The sequence below is a fragment of the Vombatus ursinus genome, unplaced genomic scaffold (genome assembly GCF_900497805.2).
Source record: "Vombatus ursinus unplaced genomic scaffold, bare-nosed wombat genome assembly UNPS02010788.1, whole genome shotgun sequence".
Lineage (NCBI taxonomy): Eukaryota > Metazoa > Chordata > Mammalia > Diprotodontia > Vombatidae > Vombatus > Vombatus ursinus.
Genome location: NW_020950566.1, coordinates 41,756 through 58,714, shown reverse-complemented (window position 1 = coordinate 58,714; position 16,959 = coordinate 41,756). Strand labels below are relative to the sequence as shown.

The window sequence follows — 16,959 nt, the reverse complement described above, 5'->3', positions numbered from 1 at the left end:
TTTTCTTGCATCATTCTGTTTTTCCTCTACTTCTCTTACTTGCTTCTCAGAATCCCTTTTGAGCTCTTCCAAGGCCTGGAACTGATTCATATTTTCCTTGGAGGCTTTGGATGTAGGAGCTTTGGCTTTGTTGTCTTCTTCTGGTTGTATGTTTTGATCTTCTTTGTCACCAAAGTAAGATAATACAGTCTGACTCTTTTTGCACTACTTGGTCATGATCCTGGCCAATTAGTTGAGTTTTAAACTCTTTGTTAAGGGAAGAGTCTGCTTCCAATGTGGAGAATGTATTGTCCCAAGCTTCAGGGGTTTGTACAGCTGTTTTCAGAGATACTTCTAGGGACCTGTAAATTTTAAGTTCTTCCAAGGTGGTATGATAGGGGGTGAGGTGTTTTCTCTCCACAGCCACAACAAGCTCCCTTACACCAGTACTTCTCCTCTCCCCAGGACCACCCCTCAGAACTGTGACCCAGATCCAAGCACTGGTAAAGCAAGAGATTCCTGCCTCAGCACTGGCAGAGAGATCCCTGCATTCCCCCTCTGATTAGCCACTTGATTTCCCCTCAGACTGTGGGCCAGAAGCTCAGGAAATAGCCGTGGCCCCAGGCCGCACTGGAGACTTGCCGGTGAGATCTAGCTCCTCTCTCACCGCAGTCACAGACTTTTCCCACTGACCTTCTAAGTTGTCTTTGTCATCCCTGGTTTGAGAGGTCTGGAAACCGCCACAGCTGTCCATGATTCAGTCCTCTGAGGCCTGCTCCAGGTTTGCAGCAGTCTGCGCCAAACTGTGCTCCTTTCCCTGCCTGGAGCGATATACGTTTCCAGTCAACCACCCAGGTTATCTTGGGCTGGAAATTTGTTTCACTCTGTCTTTTTGTGGGTTCTGCTGCTTTAGAATTTGTTTAGAGCCATTTTTTATAGGTATTTGGAGGGATTTGGGGGAGAGCTCAAGCAAGTCACTGCTTTCCCTCCGCCATCTTGGCTCCGCCCCTCTAAAATGTTCATTTTAAAAACATCGTTCTGCAATTTTGAGAGAAGTATTCCATGTGAAAGTCTCCTTATTGATTCTGACTTGACCACTTCATTTATATATAGGCATTTATTCACACTTTCCCTTTGGGAATCAGCTCACCTTCACTCCTTTTCTTTTGTTTCAATGAATCTTTTTGGTGTGAGATCTATAAATGTGTTCTTACTTCTTCAGCTCCTTGACCATCTGTTTCTCCCTTTTCTTCTGTACAGCCATATCCATGCAAAGGTGTGTAGTCAACATGGCTCAATGTTTTTATTGCCTCTCTATTTGTGGACTGGACCACTTTGGTCTAATATCCAATTTTTTTAAAAAAAGGTATCACTCCATATTAATGCATTTTAAAAGAAAACTGAGTATATTAAATCAAGTATGTGCTGTAGAAATGGTTAGAGCAGAGCACACTTCATTTTGTTACATTTGGATAAATCACCTGCATCTCTCCACCATCTCACATTTAAATGCATCCTTAGCACATGGCATCCATCACACTGCAATCTTAAGAAATGTAAAAAATTAATGAAAACATATTGCTCATTATTGTACACAAATACTTCAATGATGGTTCTCCCAAAAGATAATGAAACCTTATTTCTAACATGGAATTTCAAACCCTTCTATTCACTGTTAGCATTAAGTGTAGAATTTCAGGAATCAGTACCCTTCAAATTACATTGTGAACTCCTTGGAGTTAAGGACTATTTCTCCCTTTCATTTGCGTTGTTTGGGGCACAGGACACAATGTTTTCTACTAGCGGATGCCCGGTTCAAATTTTATAGTTGAACTAGATACTTGAATGAATGAAAATGAATTTGTATTCAAGTGCTCTGCAATATCACATGCTGTCTGCATTCATTTTTTAAAAAAAAATTTATGTATCCATCTTAGTGTTTATTTTATTTCTGATATTTATTTCTGGCCTATGATTTCATCCATGCAGGGAGCTCCTAGTTAAGAACTTCCTCTACTAGTACAGATTACCAGCCACTTTGTAACCTGTAGTTAGGTAGTTGACCATGGAAAAGAGTGTTTTGTGTCACTTATCTAGATATACCCAACAAGCATGTGTCAGAGATTGCATTTGAACCCCTCCTGATTCTTGTGGCCCTGGGGCTATGGCTGTTCTCAGAGCTTCTGGCTCACAGACTGAGAGGAAATTGAGTGGTTGATCAGAGGGGTATTGCAGGGATCTCTTTGTGCAGGATTCTCTTGCTTTGCCCTGCTTGGATCTGGGTCACAGGTCTGGGTGGTGGTCCTGGGCTGAGGAGGAGTGCTGGTGTGGTGGAGCATGTAGTGGTGGTAGAGAGGAAATCCTCCTCACAATTCCAAGGCAGAAAACAGTGGTTGAGGTCACTCATAGACCAGAGCACAGCCCAGGAAGGGAGTAAACACCTCACCCTTAATCATACCACTTTAGAAGAAGTGAAAATTTACAGGTCCCTAGAAGTATCTCTGAAAACAGCTGCACAAAATCTCTGAAGCTTGGGACAGTACATTCTCCGCACTGGAAGCAGACCCCTACCTTAACAAGGAATTTAAAACTCAAGTAATTGGCTGAGATCATGAGTAAGCCTCACAAAAAAGTCAGACCATGGTGACAAAGAAGATCTAAATATAGAAATGGAAAGAATCCACTGATCACCTCTTGAAAGAAATCCCCAAAGAAAAACACCTAGGAATATTGTAGCCAAATTCCAGAGTTCCCAGGTCAAGGAGAAAATATAGCAAGCAGCCAGAAAGAAACAATTCAAGTACTGTGGAAACACAATCAGGATAACATGAAATTTACCAGCTTCTACATTAAGGGACCAGAGGGCTTGGAATATAATATTCCAGAGGGCAAAGAAGATAGGATTACAGTCAAGAATCATCTACCCAGCAAAACTGAGTATAATCATTCAGGGGATAAAATGGACATTCAGTGAAATAGAGGACTTTTAAGGATTCTTGATGAAAAGACAAGAGCTGAATAGAAATTTGACTTTCAAACGCAACACTCAAGCAAAACATGAAGAGATAAACAGGAAAGAGAAATCCTAAGAGACTTATTAAGCTTGAATTGTTTACATTCTTGCATGGAAAGATTATATTTGTAACTCATGAGACCTTTGTCAGTATTGGACTAGCTGGAGCGAAAAATTATATGTATGTATATAGACAGATAGATAAATAGAGGGCACAGGGTGAGTTGAAGATGAAGAGGTAATACCTGTAGAATAAAATTAAGGGATGAGGATTATACTGGGAGTAGGAGAAAGGGAGAAGATTCTAGAATGGGGTAAATTATCTCACATAAAACAGACTTTTACAATGGAGGAGAAATGGGGGAAGGTGAGAGGGAATGAGTGAATCTTATTCTCATTGGATTTGGCTTAAGGAGGGAAATAACATCCACACCCAATTGGGTATGGAAATATCTCTTACCCTACAGGAAAATAGGGTGATAAGGGGACAAGAGAGCAGGGGGATGATAGATTGGAGGGCAGATTGAGGGAGGAGGTAATCAGAAACAAACACTTCTTAGAAGAGACAAGGTCAAAAGAGAGAATAGAATAAATGGAGGGCAAGATAGGATTAAGGGAAAAAGAGTTAGTTTTTCACAACATGACTATTATGGAAGTGTTTTGCATGACTACAGATGTATAACCCGTATTGAGTTTCTTGCCTTCTCAATTACGGTGGGTGGGAAGGGAGGAAGGGAGAAAATTTGGAACCTGAAGTTTTAAAAACAAATATTAAAAATATCATTTTCACATGCAACTGGGAAATAAGATATGCAGGAAATGGGGTACAGAAATCTGTCCTGCCCTACAGGGAAATTGAAGGGGAAGGGAATAAGAGAAGGGGGGAGAGATAGAAGGGAGGGCAGATTAGGGGAAGGGGTATTCAGAATGCATGCCATCTTGGGGTGGGGGGAGGGACAAGATGGGGAGAAAATTTGGAATTCAAAGTCTTGTGGAAGTGAATGTTGAAAACTAAAAATAAATTAACTTTAAAAAAGGGAGCAAAGATATTGGGATTCTTCAGTATGGTATCGTTGTGCACCTAAAACAAATACCATATCCTACCAAGAAGATGGGACCAAAATGCTAAACATATTTTCATTGGGCAAGTTAACTCTATACACATTAGAGATATCTTGAAATCCAGAACAAAATCCTTGTCTTTTAATCATGTCATATTAACTAGGCTAGTCCTGATCACATCCTCTACATAAAGTACATGTATATGTATGTCTATATATTTCATATAGATAGAAGCACAGAGATATATTTTACAGATATGTTAAACATATGAAAAGAGCTTTTTGTAAATGCATTTTTTAAATTAAGTATTTGTCTTCCCTTAATATATATATATATATATATCAACTTTATTTTCTTTTCATAGTGTATCTTTATTAGCATGACACTTAAAATATTTTAGCTAAAGGTTTTGCCCAGTGTCAAGTATATCATCACCTAAGGCCTCTTCTAGTAATTATGCTATCGAAGAAAGGTTTAAGAAAGGTCTAACTCAGAACCTGGGGAAGAGATCCAAACTTTTGTGCATTTACTATTTGGAGAGAAATATTTTTTCCTGAGTGTAAATGAAAGTGTAAATGTAAATGAGAACATTACATATAAGGATACCATGTTTTGGTGATGCTTTCCCCACATGTTTTAAATATTTACGTTGCAACATTTGCCTCATATCCATACTATCCTATTTCATCTGTCTTCTGAAAAGGAAACTGTACAACTTTAATCTTTATCAAGAGTGCTCTCCCATTTCATCTTCTCTTCCCACTTCTATGAAGTTGGCACCAGTCTCTTGCCTTCTTTTTTCTTTCTTTACAAGTTAGTGTAGAAAGCAGGATTTCTCTTAGCTTTGTTGCTACAACCTACAAAACCACAAAGCATGAATTTAGAAAATCAAATGAAATCTGTTTATGTCTGGATTAAGAAATATTTCAATTAGAACAGAAAGTGAAGGAGCTGTTTTCATTTAATATCCATCTTTGGAATTTTTTTATTGTATTCCTATTGTATTTAATAATTATCAGGCATTTTCTGTTTTGCTCAGTGTCAGTTGATGTTCATTTTGTGTTTAGGCTGTCACTTAATTAATTGAAATTAATTCTTTTAAAGTATAGCATATAAAATTGTTTTTATTTTTAAAGAAAAAGGTTATGTTGATAAAAATGAAAATAAAAAGGGTAAGATTTGCTTAGAGTAGAAGAAAACTATTTTGAAAATCTGCGACATGACTACTATGCTAACAAAGTTCGCATCTTTTTATAAATAATTAATTGTGATAAGCTCTTGATTTTGTTCATAATATTATTATTTTTTAGACCCATAGATTTTCTATTGGATGACTAAAGTCAAACTAAACCAGTGTCTAAGTTTATTAGTAATTTCTTTCGATGTCTGTAAATTTAAAAAAATTATTGAGTTCTGTGTATTATCTCAAGTTCCTTCTTCCTCATTTACTTCATTGCTCTGAACAGTATTTTAATGTTATTTCAGATGCAGCAGGACTTGGTAGAAGGCATAGCTAGGGAACTTGATGAAGGTATGTCCAAATTGTTCATAAGTAAATGTAAGAATTTGAAGCTATTCCTGATTTTTAATTATGCTGAAAAACTCCCACAAAGCTGTTGTTTCAGTGCCACCTCCCTCTTCTTCATCACTTTGAAGTAACCTTGGATTCTTCTATGCCAGTGAAGTGCAAGAGCTAGCAGATTCTTTCTAATAAGCCAGAACGATAGCATAAGCCCAGAGATAGACTGTATCTGTTTCCAGAACATGTCTGTCCACTTACAGAGAGGATTAGACCCAGAAGGCTGGTCAGTAGGTAATGAGGTCTTTGGCCACAGCATCCCATGAAACAGAAGTATAATTGTCCTCCATTCTGATCTTCAGATATGATGCTAGTCAACCACTTCTGGAGGGATGCAATCAATAAGATTGCTGTTCAAGAAGATCGTTTGGACTAGAGAGCCATTGAAGTCCTATCCAAGTTTGTGATGCTATTGTTCTGTTTAATTCTGTGATTCCACAGTGATTTCAGAAGAGTGATGGGAAAGGGGACAAAGGATACTAAGAATCTCACAATTTAAAAACCATCTACAAATATCAGTTTAACTATTAGAATATTAATTTACAGTCTTTGTCCAGTGACCAACGGTACTGAAAGAACAAAATAATATTCATATTGACACCATTGCTGTCAATTTAACCAGAAAACAGAAAGAAGTTGCAGTTAAATGGAAATATGGTTCACATTTTCCCCAAATAGGCAAATAAAATAATTGGCATGGTTGGTTTCATTGTGAGCCCAATGGCAATATTATACATAATTAAATAGGAAATAGAGCTCAACATAAGCATAAGCACAGAGAACACTATGAACATAATTATAGTAGCAGATTATATACCGATGTCTACTGCAGATGATGAAAAAGAAAATATTATATGATGAGTTGCTCCAAAATCAACATGCATACTAGGTGTAGTAATAGTGACTATTTATATAGTCTATACTGAATAGTGACTATATAGTACTTTAAATTTTGCAAAGCATTTTGCATACATTATCTGATTTGATCTTCAAAAGAACCCTCTGTGATAGGTTACTTCCAGAAAAACTTGAGTTCAAGTCCTCCCTATGATACATACTGCCCATGATACCATGGGTAAGTCACTTGCCTTCAAAGTGCTTAGGAAACTCTTAAGACTAAGTTGGACCAGTGACCGCTTTTATGCTTCTCACATACAGAATTCCTTAGCATGATGAATCATGAGTCCCAAGAGAAAAAAAAATTACACACATACATATATATATATATGCGTATGTGTGTGTGAATATAAATATATAAGGTAAATTGTTTTCTGCTTCTTCTTTTTTCCCCCAGCTACATCTGAACTTGAATCTAGATCTTGAAGGACTTCTCCAATAGGATCTCCAAATGAATCTGCAAGAATGCCAAAGATGAATCATGATCCAGAAAAATTATATGATTTAAAGGAAGAAATAATATTCATTTATGAAATGAACTATGTTTACATAGTATTTAGTGGTTTTCCATTAAATATATAAATGTGAAAAAAATATAATGTATTAGAAAATATGCTTCATAAGTTTTAATATATACTGTGTGTATATATATGTAAATATATTTGTGTAATTAGTTATTAAAAACTATATTTATAAATTAAGTTATAATTTATTATTTATAATATAATTTAATAATATAAACTAAAATTATTTCTTTATATTTGTAACACTGACCCCCAGATTGTTAGCTGTCTTGAAACCAGTAAATTGACTGTAATCCTTTAGTTATCTATGAAAGTTGTACTGTGTTTTCTATTTAATGATATTAAGTAAGATAGATTTACGAATTATTGGTATCTAACTGCTAAACCAATTGGGATTTTTATTTATTTTAAGATGAGGAGCTTACTTTCAGATGCTTTTTTCTTCAATTTTGTGTTTGCTATTGGCACACATCAATTACATGCGCTATAAATACAGGCTGATCCCTCCACTAAGAAAGAAGCTCAAGAGGGAGAGAGGGAACAGCTCTACCTACATTTTAGCTTATTAGAGAAGGCTTCACACAAGGCAGCACACAAGGTAATCCAAGATGGAATACCAAAAACAAAACAGAACAAAACAAAAACATCTAAAGGAAGGCAAAGAGGAAAGTTGATAGTGCAGTCACAGAAAATGGTGATAGAAAAGCCTGCCAGAAAGAGAGGAGGTGACTCTGATGCTGGAGTTATATAACATGTATCCCGTAAATGTAAATAAAATAGCAACATCTCATGCTCCACAGTATACTGAAGATTGGGGCTGGGTAGAGCATCCCACTGCCATGAGAATGTCTCAGAGAAATTCTTTAAGATGAAGCCTCAGTTTGACACTACCTATTCCTCCCTTGTTGTGTGTTTCACTTACCTACTTAGTCTATGTTTACCTCCACCTTTGGACCATTGTTCTAAAAGCATTTTTGACTGTCCTAGCCCTAGAATTTGGTTATCTGCAGAACTCAAGCTTGACCTGGAATACTACTTGAAATGTCTTCTCTTTCATCCATGTGAGGGTTCTCCCTCAGAGCTTGTTAATTGTCCTTTTCACAGATCTCTATAGGTCTCATTGCCTTTCAAGGAAAAGGATCTGAAAACAATTTGTATTTTCCATGGATACAGGTAGGTGCTCCTCCTGTTACTAGTATCAATTTGGGAGGATTTGCTATTATTTCAGAGTGCCATGAGAGAATAATAGGAAGACAAAAATGAGTATGGTGATGCTTTCTATTGCAGTCTCAGTTACAATCTTTCCCCTTTTTGTCCCCCCTAAAAACAACAACATAACTGATTGATTGTCTAGAAGGAGCTTAGCTCACCATTTGTTTTTTCTCCTTGCTCTGGAAATGAACAAAAAATGAATCAATTTTCTTTTATTCAGCTCAAAACAATACTAGAAGAAATTGCCCTGGTTAATATATAACAGTTATGAAATCTTCCTCTTTACCTTCTCCTCCTTTCTGTCCCCCACTTCTATCCCCAGATATTTTCCCATTGTCTATTCTATGATGCATTTGAGTAATGCAACACATACAACAGAAACACAATGGTTAATCATATTTATCTTGGAAAATCAGCCTTATGGTGAGACTTCCACTTCTGGAAGCCAAGATGGTGGAGTAAAAAGGTAATCGCTCTCACCCTCCCTTATCAATCTCTGAAAACCCAGAATATATCACCCCAGAAAAAACTCTGGAACAACTGAACCAGAAGAAAGATGGGGTCCAGCAGTGCAGTAGCCCAGGTAGCTAGAGGGATTAAAGGGAAAGACCCCTCTTACCCTGGGGGAAGGGGAGCAGTATGAAACAGGAGTCACCCAGCCAGCTAGTGGAAAGACCCACTTTAGCACACCAGGAAGAGATTCTGGTGCCTTGGTATTCTACAGCAAATGGGTCTCCCAGTGCCTCAGCAAAAATAAGGGAAGCAGCACTACAAAGGGCCCCAGGTGGATAAGCACCCGGCAGCATTCATCTGAAAGGAGCTGAAGAAAGCAACCTAGAGTTGCCCAAAAGTTTCAGCCTTGTTGATTCCAGCCAAACACCAGGTAAGCTGTCAGAACCCTACAGCCTCCAACTGCCAACCAGGAGGAGATCCTGAAGCCCAGGTGGTCGAGCAGGCAAACACCAACAGCTGTACCTCCGAGTGCCTCAGTGAGGGTGGGGTAACTGGTGGAAACCAGCTCAGAAAACCACCAGGTGCCTTGGCATTCTACAGCACAGAAATCTCCCAGTGCCTCAACAGAAATAAGGGAGGCAGCACTGCAAGGGGCCCCAGTCAGATAAACACCTGGCAGTACTTATCTAAAAGGAGCTAAACAAAGCTAAAGGAAAGGAAAAGCAAGCAACCTAGATTTGCCTGAAAGTCCCAGCCTTGCTGATTCGAGCCCAACACCAGATAAGCTGCCAGAACCCTACAACCTCCAATTGCCAACATAAGAGGCCCCAGCTCCCAAAGCCAGTGACCAAGACCTAGGCTCCAAACACAAGAAGCTTGGGTCAGTGCCCTCTGCTCCCCAGCAGAAGAGCCTAATCTCTTTAAAGGCCAGGGAACAAAGAAACACCATGAGTAAAAAGAAACATATGTTAGATTCATGTTATGAGAAGAGTGAAGATCAAGACAAATTCTGAAGAGGACAATACTGTCATCAAACCCACACCTGTAACATCAAAAGGGAATATGAACTGGTCTGAAGCCCAAAAAGCCTTCTTAGAAGAACTCAAGAAGGATTTTAAAAGTCAAAAGAGAGAGGTAGAGGAGTCCTTTAAAAGTACAATTGGCCAATTGGAAAAAAGTACACTGAAGAAAACAAGTCCCTAAAACACACAATTGGCCAAATGGAAAAAAAGTACACTAAAGAAAACAAATCCCTTAAAAATACAATTGGCCAACTAGAAAAAAAGTACACTGAAGAAAATAAATCCCTTAAAAATATAATTGACCAATTGGAGAAGAAAGTACAAAATCTAACAGAAGAAAACAATATGTTAAAAATTAGAATTGAACAAATGGAAACTAATGACTATGAGAGAGCAAGAATCAGTCAAACAGAAACAAAAAAATGAAAAAATAAATGAAAACGTAAAATACCTCATGGGTAAAACAGCTGACCTGGAAAATTGATCCGGGAGAGACAAATGAAAAATTATAGGCCTACCTGAAAATCATGATGAAAAAAAGAGCCTGGACAATATCCTTCAGGAAATCATAGAGGAAAACTGCCCTAAAGTCCTAGAACCTGGATTTACATGTGAATTCTATCCAACATTTAAAGAACAATTAATTCCAATACTATATAGAGTATTTGGTAAAAATAGGTAAAGAAGAAATCTTACCAAATTCTTTTTATGATACAAATATGGTGCTGATACCTAAACCAGGAAGAGTCAAAACAGAGAAAGAAAATTATAGATCAATTTCCGTAATGAATATAGATGCAAAAATTTTAAACAAAATATTAGCAAATAGATTACAGCAACTTATCACATGAATGATACACTATGACCAGGTAGGATTTATACCAGGAATGCAGGGCTGGTTCAATATAAGGAAAACTATCAGCATAATCCATCATATCAATACCAAAACTAACAGAAACCACATGATCATCTCAATAGATGCAGAAAAAGCTTTTGAAAACACTAGAGAGCATAGGTATAAATGGAGTCTTCCTTAAAATAATAAATAGCACCTATCTATAACCTTCAGCAAGCATAATATGTAATGGGGACAAGCTAGAAGCATTTCCAATAAGATCTGGGGTGAAACAAGGATGTCCATTATCACCACTGTTATTCAACATTGTACTGGAAATGTTAACTTTAGCAATAAGAGAAGAAAAAGACATTGAAGGCATTAGAATAGGCAAAGAAGAAACAAAGCTATCACTCTTTGAAGATGACATGATGTTATACTTAGAGAATCCCAGAGAATCAAGTAAAAAACTACTTGAAATAATAAACAACTTTAGCAAAGTTGCAGGCTATAAAATAAACCCACATAAATCATCGGCATTTAAATTTACTGTAAACATTATAAAATATTTAGGAGTCTACCTCCCAAAAGAAATCCAGGAACTCTATGAACACAATTACAAAACACTTTTCAAGCAAATAAAATCAGATCTAAATAAATGGAAAAGCATCAATTGCTCATGGGTAGGCCGAGCTAATATAATAAAAATGGCAATTCTACCTAAGCTAATTTACTTATTCAGTGCCATACCAATCAAACTACCAAAAATTATTTTCTAGAGTTAGAAAAAATAATAACAAGATTCATTTGGAAGAACAAAAGGTCCAGAATATCAAGAGAACTAATGAAAAGAAATGCAGGGGAAGGTGGCCTAGCCATTCCAGATCTTAAATTGTATTATAGAGTAGCAATCTTCAAAACTGCTTGGTACTGGCTAGGAAATAGAGTGGTGGATCAGTGGAATAGGTTAAGTATTCAAGACACAGTAGTCAATGACTATAGTAATATATTATTTGATAAACCCAAAGACCCCAGCTTCTGGGATAAGAACCCACTCTTTGAAAAAAACTGCTGAGAAAACTGGAAAAGAGTATGGCAGAAACTAGGCATAGACCGAAATCTCACACCATATACCAAAATAAAGTCAAAATGGGTACATGATTTAGATATAAAGGCTGATACTATAAGCAAACTTAGAGAGCAAGGAATAGTTTACCTGTCAGATCTATGGAGAAGAGAAGAATTCATGACCAAACAGGAGATAGAGAACATTACAAAAAGCAAAATAGATAATTTTGATTACATTAAATTGAAAAGGTTTTGCACAAACAAAGCCAATGCAACTAAGATTAGAAAGAAAGTAGAAAACTGGGAAAGAATTTTTACAACCAGTCTCTCTGATAAGGGCCTCATTTCTAAAATATGTAGAGAGTTAAGTCAAATTTATAAGAATACAAGCCATTGGGGCAACTAGGTGGCACAGTGGATAGAGCACCGATCCTGAAGTCAGGAAGACCTGAGTTCAAATCTGGCCTCAGACCAAACACTTGACACATATTAGCTGTGTGACCCTGGTCAAGTCACTTAACCCCAACTGCCTTTAAAAACAAAACAAAACAAAACAAAACAAAAAAAGAATACAAGCCAGTCCCCAATTGATAAATGGTCAAAGGATATGAACAAACAGTTCTCAGATAAAGAAATTAGAGCCATCTATAGTCATATGAAAAAAATGCTCTAAATCACTGTTGATTAGACAAATGCAAATCAAAACAACTCTGAGGTACCACATCACACCTATCAGAATGGCCAACATGACAAAAGAGGAAAATGATAAATGTTGGAGAAGATGTGGGAAAATTGGAACACTAATTCATTGTTGGTAGAGTTGTGAAATGATCCAACCATTTTGGAGAGCAATTTGGAACTATGCCCAAAGGGCTATAAAAATGTGCATATCCTTTGACCTGGTAATAGCACTTCTAATGCTATATCCCAGAGAGATCACACAAATGGGAAAAGGACCTACATGTACAAAAATATTCATAGTAGCTCTTTTTGTGGTGGCAAAGAATTGGAAATTGAGAGGATGCCCATCAATTGGGGAATGGCTGAGCAAGTTGTGGTATATGAATGTGATGGAATACTATTGTGCTATAAGAAATGATGAACAGGCTGACTTCTGAAAAACCTGGAAAGACTTGTATGGTCTGATGCTGAGTGAAGTGAGCAGAACCAAGAGAACGTTGTACACAATAACAGCCATGTTGTGTGATGACTAATATTGATAAACTTAACCCTTCCTGGCAATACAATGATCTAAGACATCTCCAGAGGCCCTGTGATGGAAAATGCTATCCACACCCAGAGAAAGAACTATGGAAGCCAAATTGCAATTTTTTTCTCTTCTGTTGAGTTTTGTTTCCTCTTTCTGATGGTTCCTCTTATTGGTTTTAATTTCTACTTACAACATCGCTAATGTGAAAATATGTTTAATATGAATGTAAATGTGTAGCCTATATCAGATTGTGTGCCATCTTGGGGAGTGTGGTGGGGAGGAAGGTGGAGAAAAATTTTAAACTCAAAAGCATATGGAAGTGATTATTAATAAGTCAAAATAAATTAATAAAAAAATAAATTTGAAGGTGCAAGCTAAAAAAAAAAGAAAATCAGCCTTATGAAGAAGAAGGAAACAGAAAGCAAACTCTTAAGAAATATGGAGAGAGAATAATTCCATAGACAAATGCTCTCAGGATGATCTGGCTTAGGCTTCATGTCAAACAGCCTACACATTTATTTTCTCTTCAACTGCTTTTCATTGTTTTGTGAAGCAATAGTGGTCTTCATCTTCTATCCTTTTCCTCCTTAATTTTTGGCAAATTGTATTCTAAGCTTGAGTATTCTAAGCTTAGCCATAATAGCTCTATTTTTGGCAGAAATCATGTTTTCCAACTGATACCATTTCTGGGCTCTTTTGGCCTTCTTTTTGGGGCAACTCTTTTGTATTAATTAAACTTTTGAGAAACTACATATGTCCACTGCCTAGCATAGTGCCTAGCATATAACAATGCTTAACACATGCTTGTTAACTGGATGATTGATATGTCCATTTCTCATTTGTAGGAGTTGATAACTTGCTTAGTCACAACAGGCTATAGCTGTTATCCTCTATCTCCTTTTCATCTTGATCCTTTCTTTTCATTTGTATTAAATGGTTAGTTGATGATCTAAATGAACATAGATAACTATTTCTGAAATATTCCAATGATAGTAACCAGTCATATTTTTGTTTTTGTTTTGTTTTGTTTTGTTTTAAATGTTAGTGATGTCAAACAAGTTTCTCCCATGCTAATGTTAAAGTCATACAAGACTCAATGACACATGCCACCCAAAGGGATAACTTTGTTCCATGAGTAAGTATTAGCATTAAGCTAGATGTAAATAGTAAGGCATATGCTTACCTAAGGTGTTTGCCAATGCTATGTAGGATGTCCTACACAGACTCCAAAGAGAACAGAGATTGCATCTGAAGGTAAAGATTTCCAAACATTCCTGTTTTTGGATAACATTGTGCTAATTGTAAAAAGCCCTGGAACATGAAAAAGGCTCCTTGATGAAATCCAAACTTAGTCAAAAGGGATTGGTCTAAGAATCCACACTGAAAAAGTGGATGAAAAGTAAATATTTTAGTAAAAATCCTAGATTCCACAGAGTTTAATGGGCAGCCCCATCTAGTTGGTCAATCTACATCTTTGTAGATGTGTTTATAGGTATAGACATATACACTCACACTGCCTGAATAGGCACTGAAGAATTGCAGTGCATGGGCTCATAATTATTGGGAAAAGGAGTTCCAACTGGACCTCATTTGAGAAACTATATGGCACTTCCAATGACCCCACTCCCACAAATGTTCATTTTATGAACACCAATATTCTCTCAGGAATGCTGTGTGGCCACAGTGGTTTTTTAAAAAATCAAAAACCCCAAAACCTGATCTCAGAAGGATCAAAATTATAGATAATCTCAAAATCCAGGAAAATATGCATGGTGAGTATAAGGAGGTTCAGGCAATAATGACTGATGTAATAAGTGGTATGAGAGACATTATCAAAGACATATATAAGCAGAAAAACAGGTGGGCTAATCTTGTATTGAAAATAAAAGCCAGAGAGCATTTTGGCTGCATTGGTCCTCAAATATTAAAAGAACCAGGAGATAGCTTCAGTGTGTTTCCTGGATTCTCTATGAAGAATTTATAGAATGACAAGGACAAAAACCATGTAGTAGAAGAAGGCATGGAAGCATTAAAATCTGAGCCACTGGCACAAGTATCCACAATGATAAGATCATGGGTCCATCAAAGTACTTCATCATATTATTTCTGTATTGATTCATATTCATCAATGTGAATTTTTTTCATGTGAATAAAATTCTTAATATAATTAGTATCTAGCTTCAAAGTTCTGATGCTGTTGCTGCTGAAATATTCTGAATGTAAGATGAATGCCTAGTACAAATAGATATACTACTTGCCTGTGAACATGTAATGAATTACAGAAAGACAACATATGTAACAACAGAGATTTAATGTCTTATGAAGTTATAGAATTCTAATACCAAAGGGCTTTTGATCAAATTTATTTCTACATTATGACCCTGATCAGGTGAGAACTAAAATATACACATGAAAAAGTTGGCTGCTTGATAAATGCTTCCAAATGTGTAATTTCAACCTGAAATAAGTTATGCACACACAAAGAACCAGAGTTCTAGATAACGCATCCTACTAAAATTACAGCAATAGCTCAAGTGTGCTATCCTCTTATGTCAAGAAGAAAAAGCTATTAGCTTTCAACTCTGGGTACCATAGAACAAAAGAGAAAAACTTTCACCTAGCTGCATCTTTTTTGGTTTTGATAATTATTTAGTACACTTGTAAAATATATTTGTATTTCTAGTTGTTCAAGCCCCAAACTATTAAATATTCTTTTCAATTAAATGACTCAGTAATTCAGCAGGCAAGATATACTTATCTATACTGATTATAAAGTCATGCTTCATGTAACTTGTTTGTGCCAACTCCATTATGAAAGTCAAGAAAACAGAAAATAGAAAAGAAATTTAAAATAAAAAATTCCAACTCAGTTTGATTGTTCTGGTCACCATCATCTATCTGCAGGGTCTCAACTTTCCTTATGCAATTATCTACATATAGCCCCTTTGTAGAACACTCAACATTACAACATTTTAAAATTTCATTCTGTGACAGCTTTTTTTTTAATTTTTGAATCAACATTTATTTAACTGCTGTTTTTATGAGAGAACAATACATTTGGACTTTATTTTCATGTGTAATGGCATTTGTGAAAAGCAAAACAAACAAATAAAAAGATATATTTTAGTGAAAGGGCATGTTCATCAATGTTTCTGCTTTCTTAATTAGCAAGTTTTCACAATTTTAACAAGTGTCTTTTTTAATTAATAAATTTATTTATTTTTAGTTTTCAACATTTACTTCCACAAGATTTTGAGTTTCAAATTTTCACCCCATCTCACCCCTCCCCCCACCCCAGGATGGCAAGCATTCTGAATACCCCTTCCCCTACTCTGCCTTCCCTTCTATCTCTCCCCCCCTTCTCTTATCCCCCTCCCCTTCTATTTTCCTGTAGGGCAAGATAGATTTCTGTACCCCAGTCCTATATTTCTTATTTCCCACTTGCATGTGAAAACATTTTTTTTAAACATGTGTTTTTAAAACTTTGGGTTCCAAATTTTCTCCCTTTCTCCCTCCCCACCCACCCTCATTGAAAAGGCAAGCAACTCAATATAGGCTATACATGTGCAGTTATGCAAAACACTTCCATAGTAGACATGCTGTGAAAAACTAACTCTATTTCCCTTAATCCTATCCCGCCCCCCCCATTTATTCTATTCTTTCTTTTGACCCAGTCCCTCCTCAGAAGTATTTGCTTCTTATTATCCCCTTTCCCAATCTGCCCTCCTCTCTATCATCCCCCTTCTCTCTTGTCCCCTTCCCCCCCTATTTTCCAGTAGGGTAAGACAGATTTCCATACCCAATTGAGTGTGTATGTTATTCCCTCCTTAAGTCAAATCCTATGAGAATAAAACTCACTCATTCCCTCTCACCTTCCCCTGTTTCCCTTCCACTGTAAGAGCCTTTTCTTTTCTGTTTTTTTATGAGATAATTTACCCGGTTCTACCTCTCCCTTTCTCCTTCTCCTAGTATAATCCTCTCTCAACCCTTAATTTTATTCTCCAGATATGACCCCTTCATCTTCAACTCACCCTGTGCCCTCTATCTATCTACCTATCTATCTATCTATCTATCTATCTATCTATCTATCTATCTATCTATCTAT

General features: G+C 36.6%; 1 protein-coding gene across 1 annotated transcript in view; it reads left to right on the top strand.

The window, feature by feature from the left end:
• The window catches only part of LOC114038069 (ankyrin repeat domain-containing protein 26-like), a 121,319-nt gene that overhangs the window by 76,804 nt on the left and 27,556 nt on the right, over positions 1-16,959 (top strand). Inside the window, 2 exon segments of the mRNA XM_027855175.1 lie at positions 5,540-5,585; positions 6,928-6,989. Coding sequence (XP_027710976.1) covers positions 5,540-5,585; positions 6,928-6,989 — 108 coding nt within the window.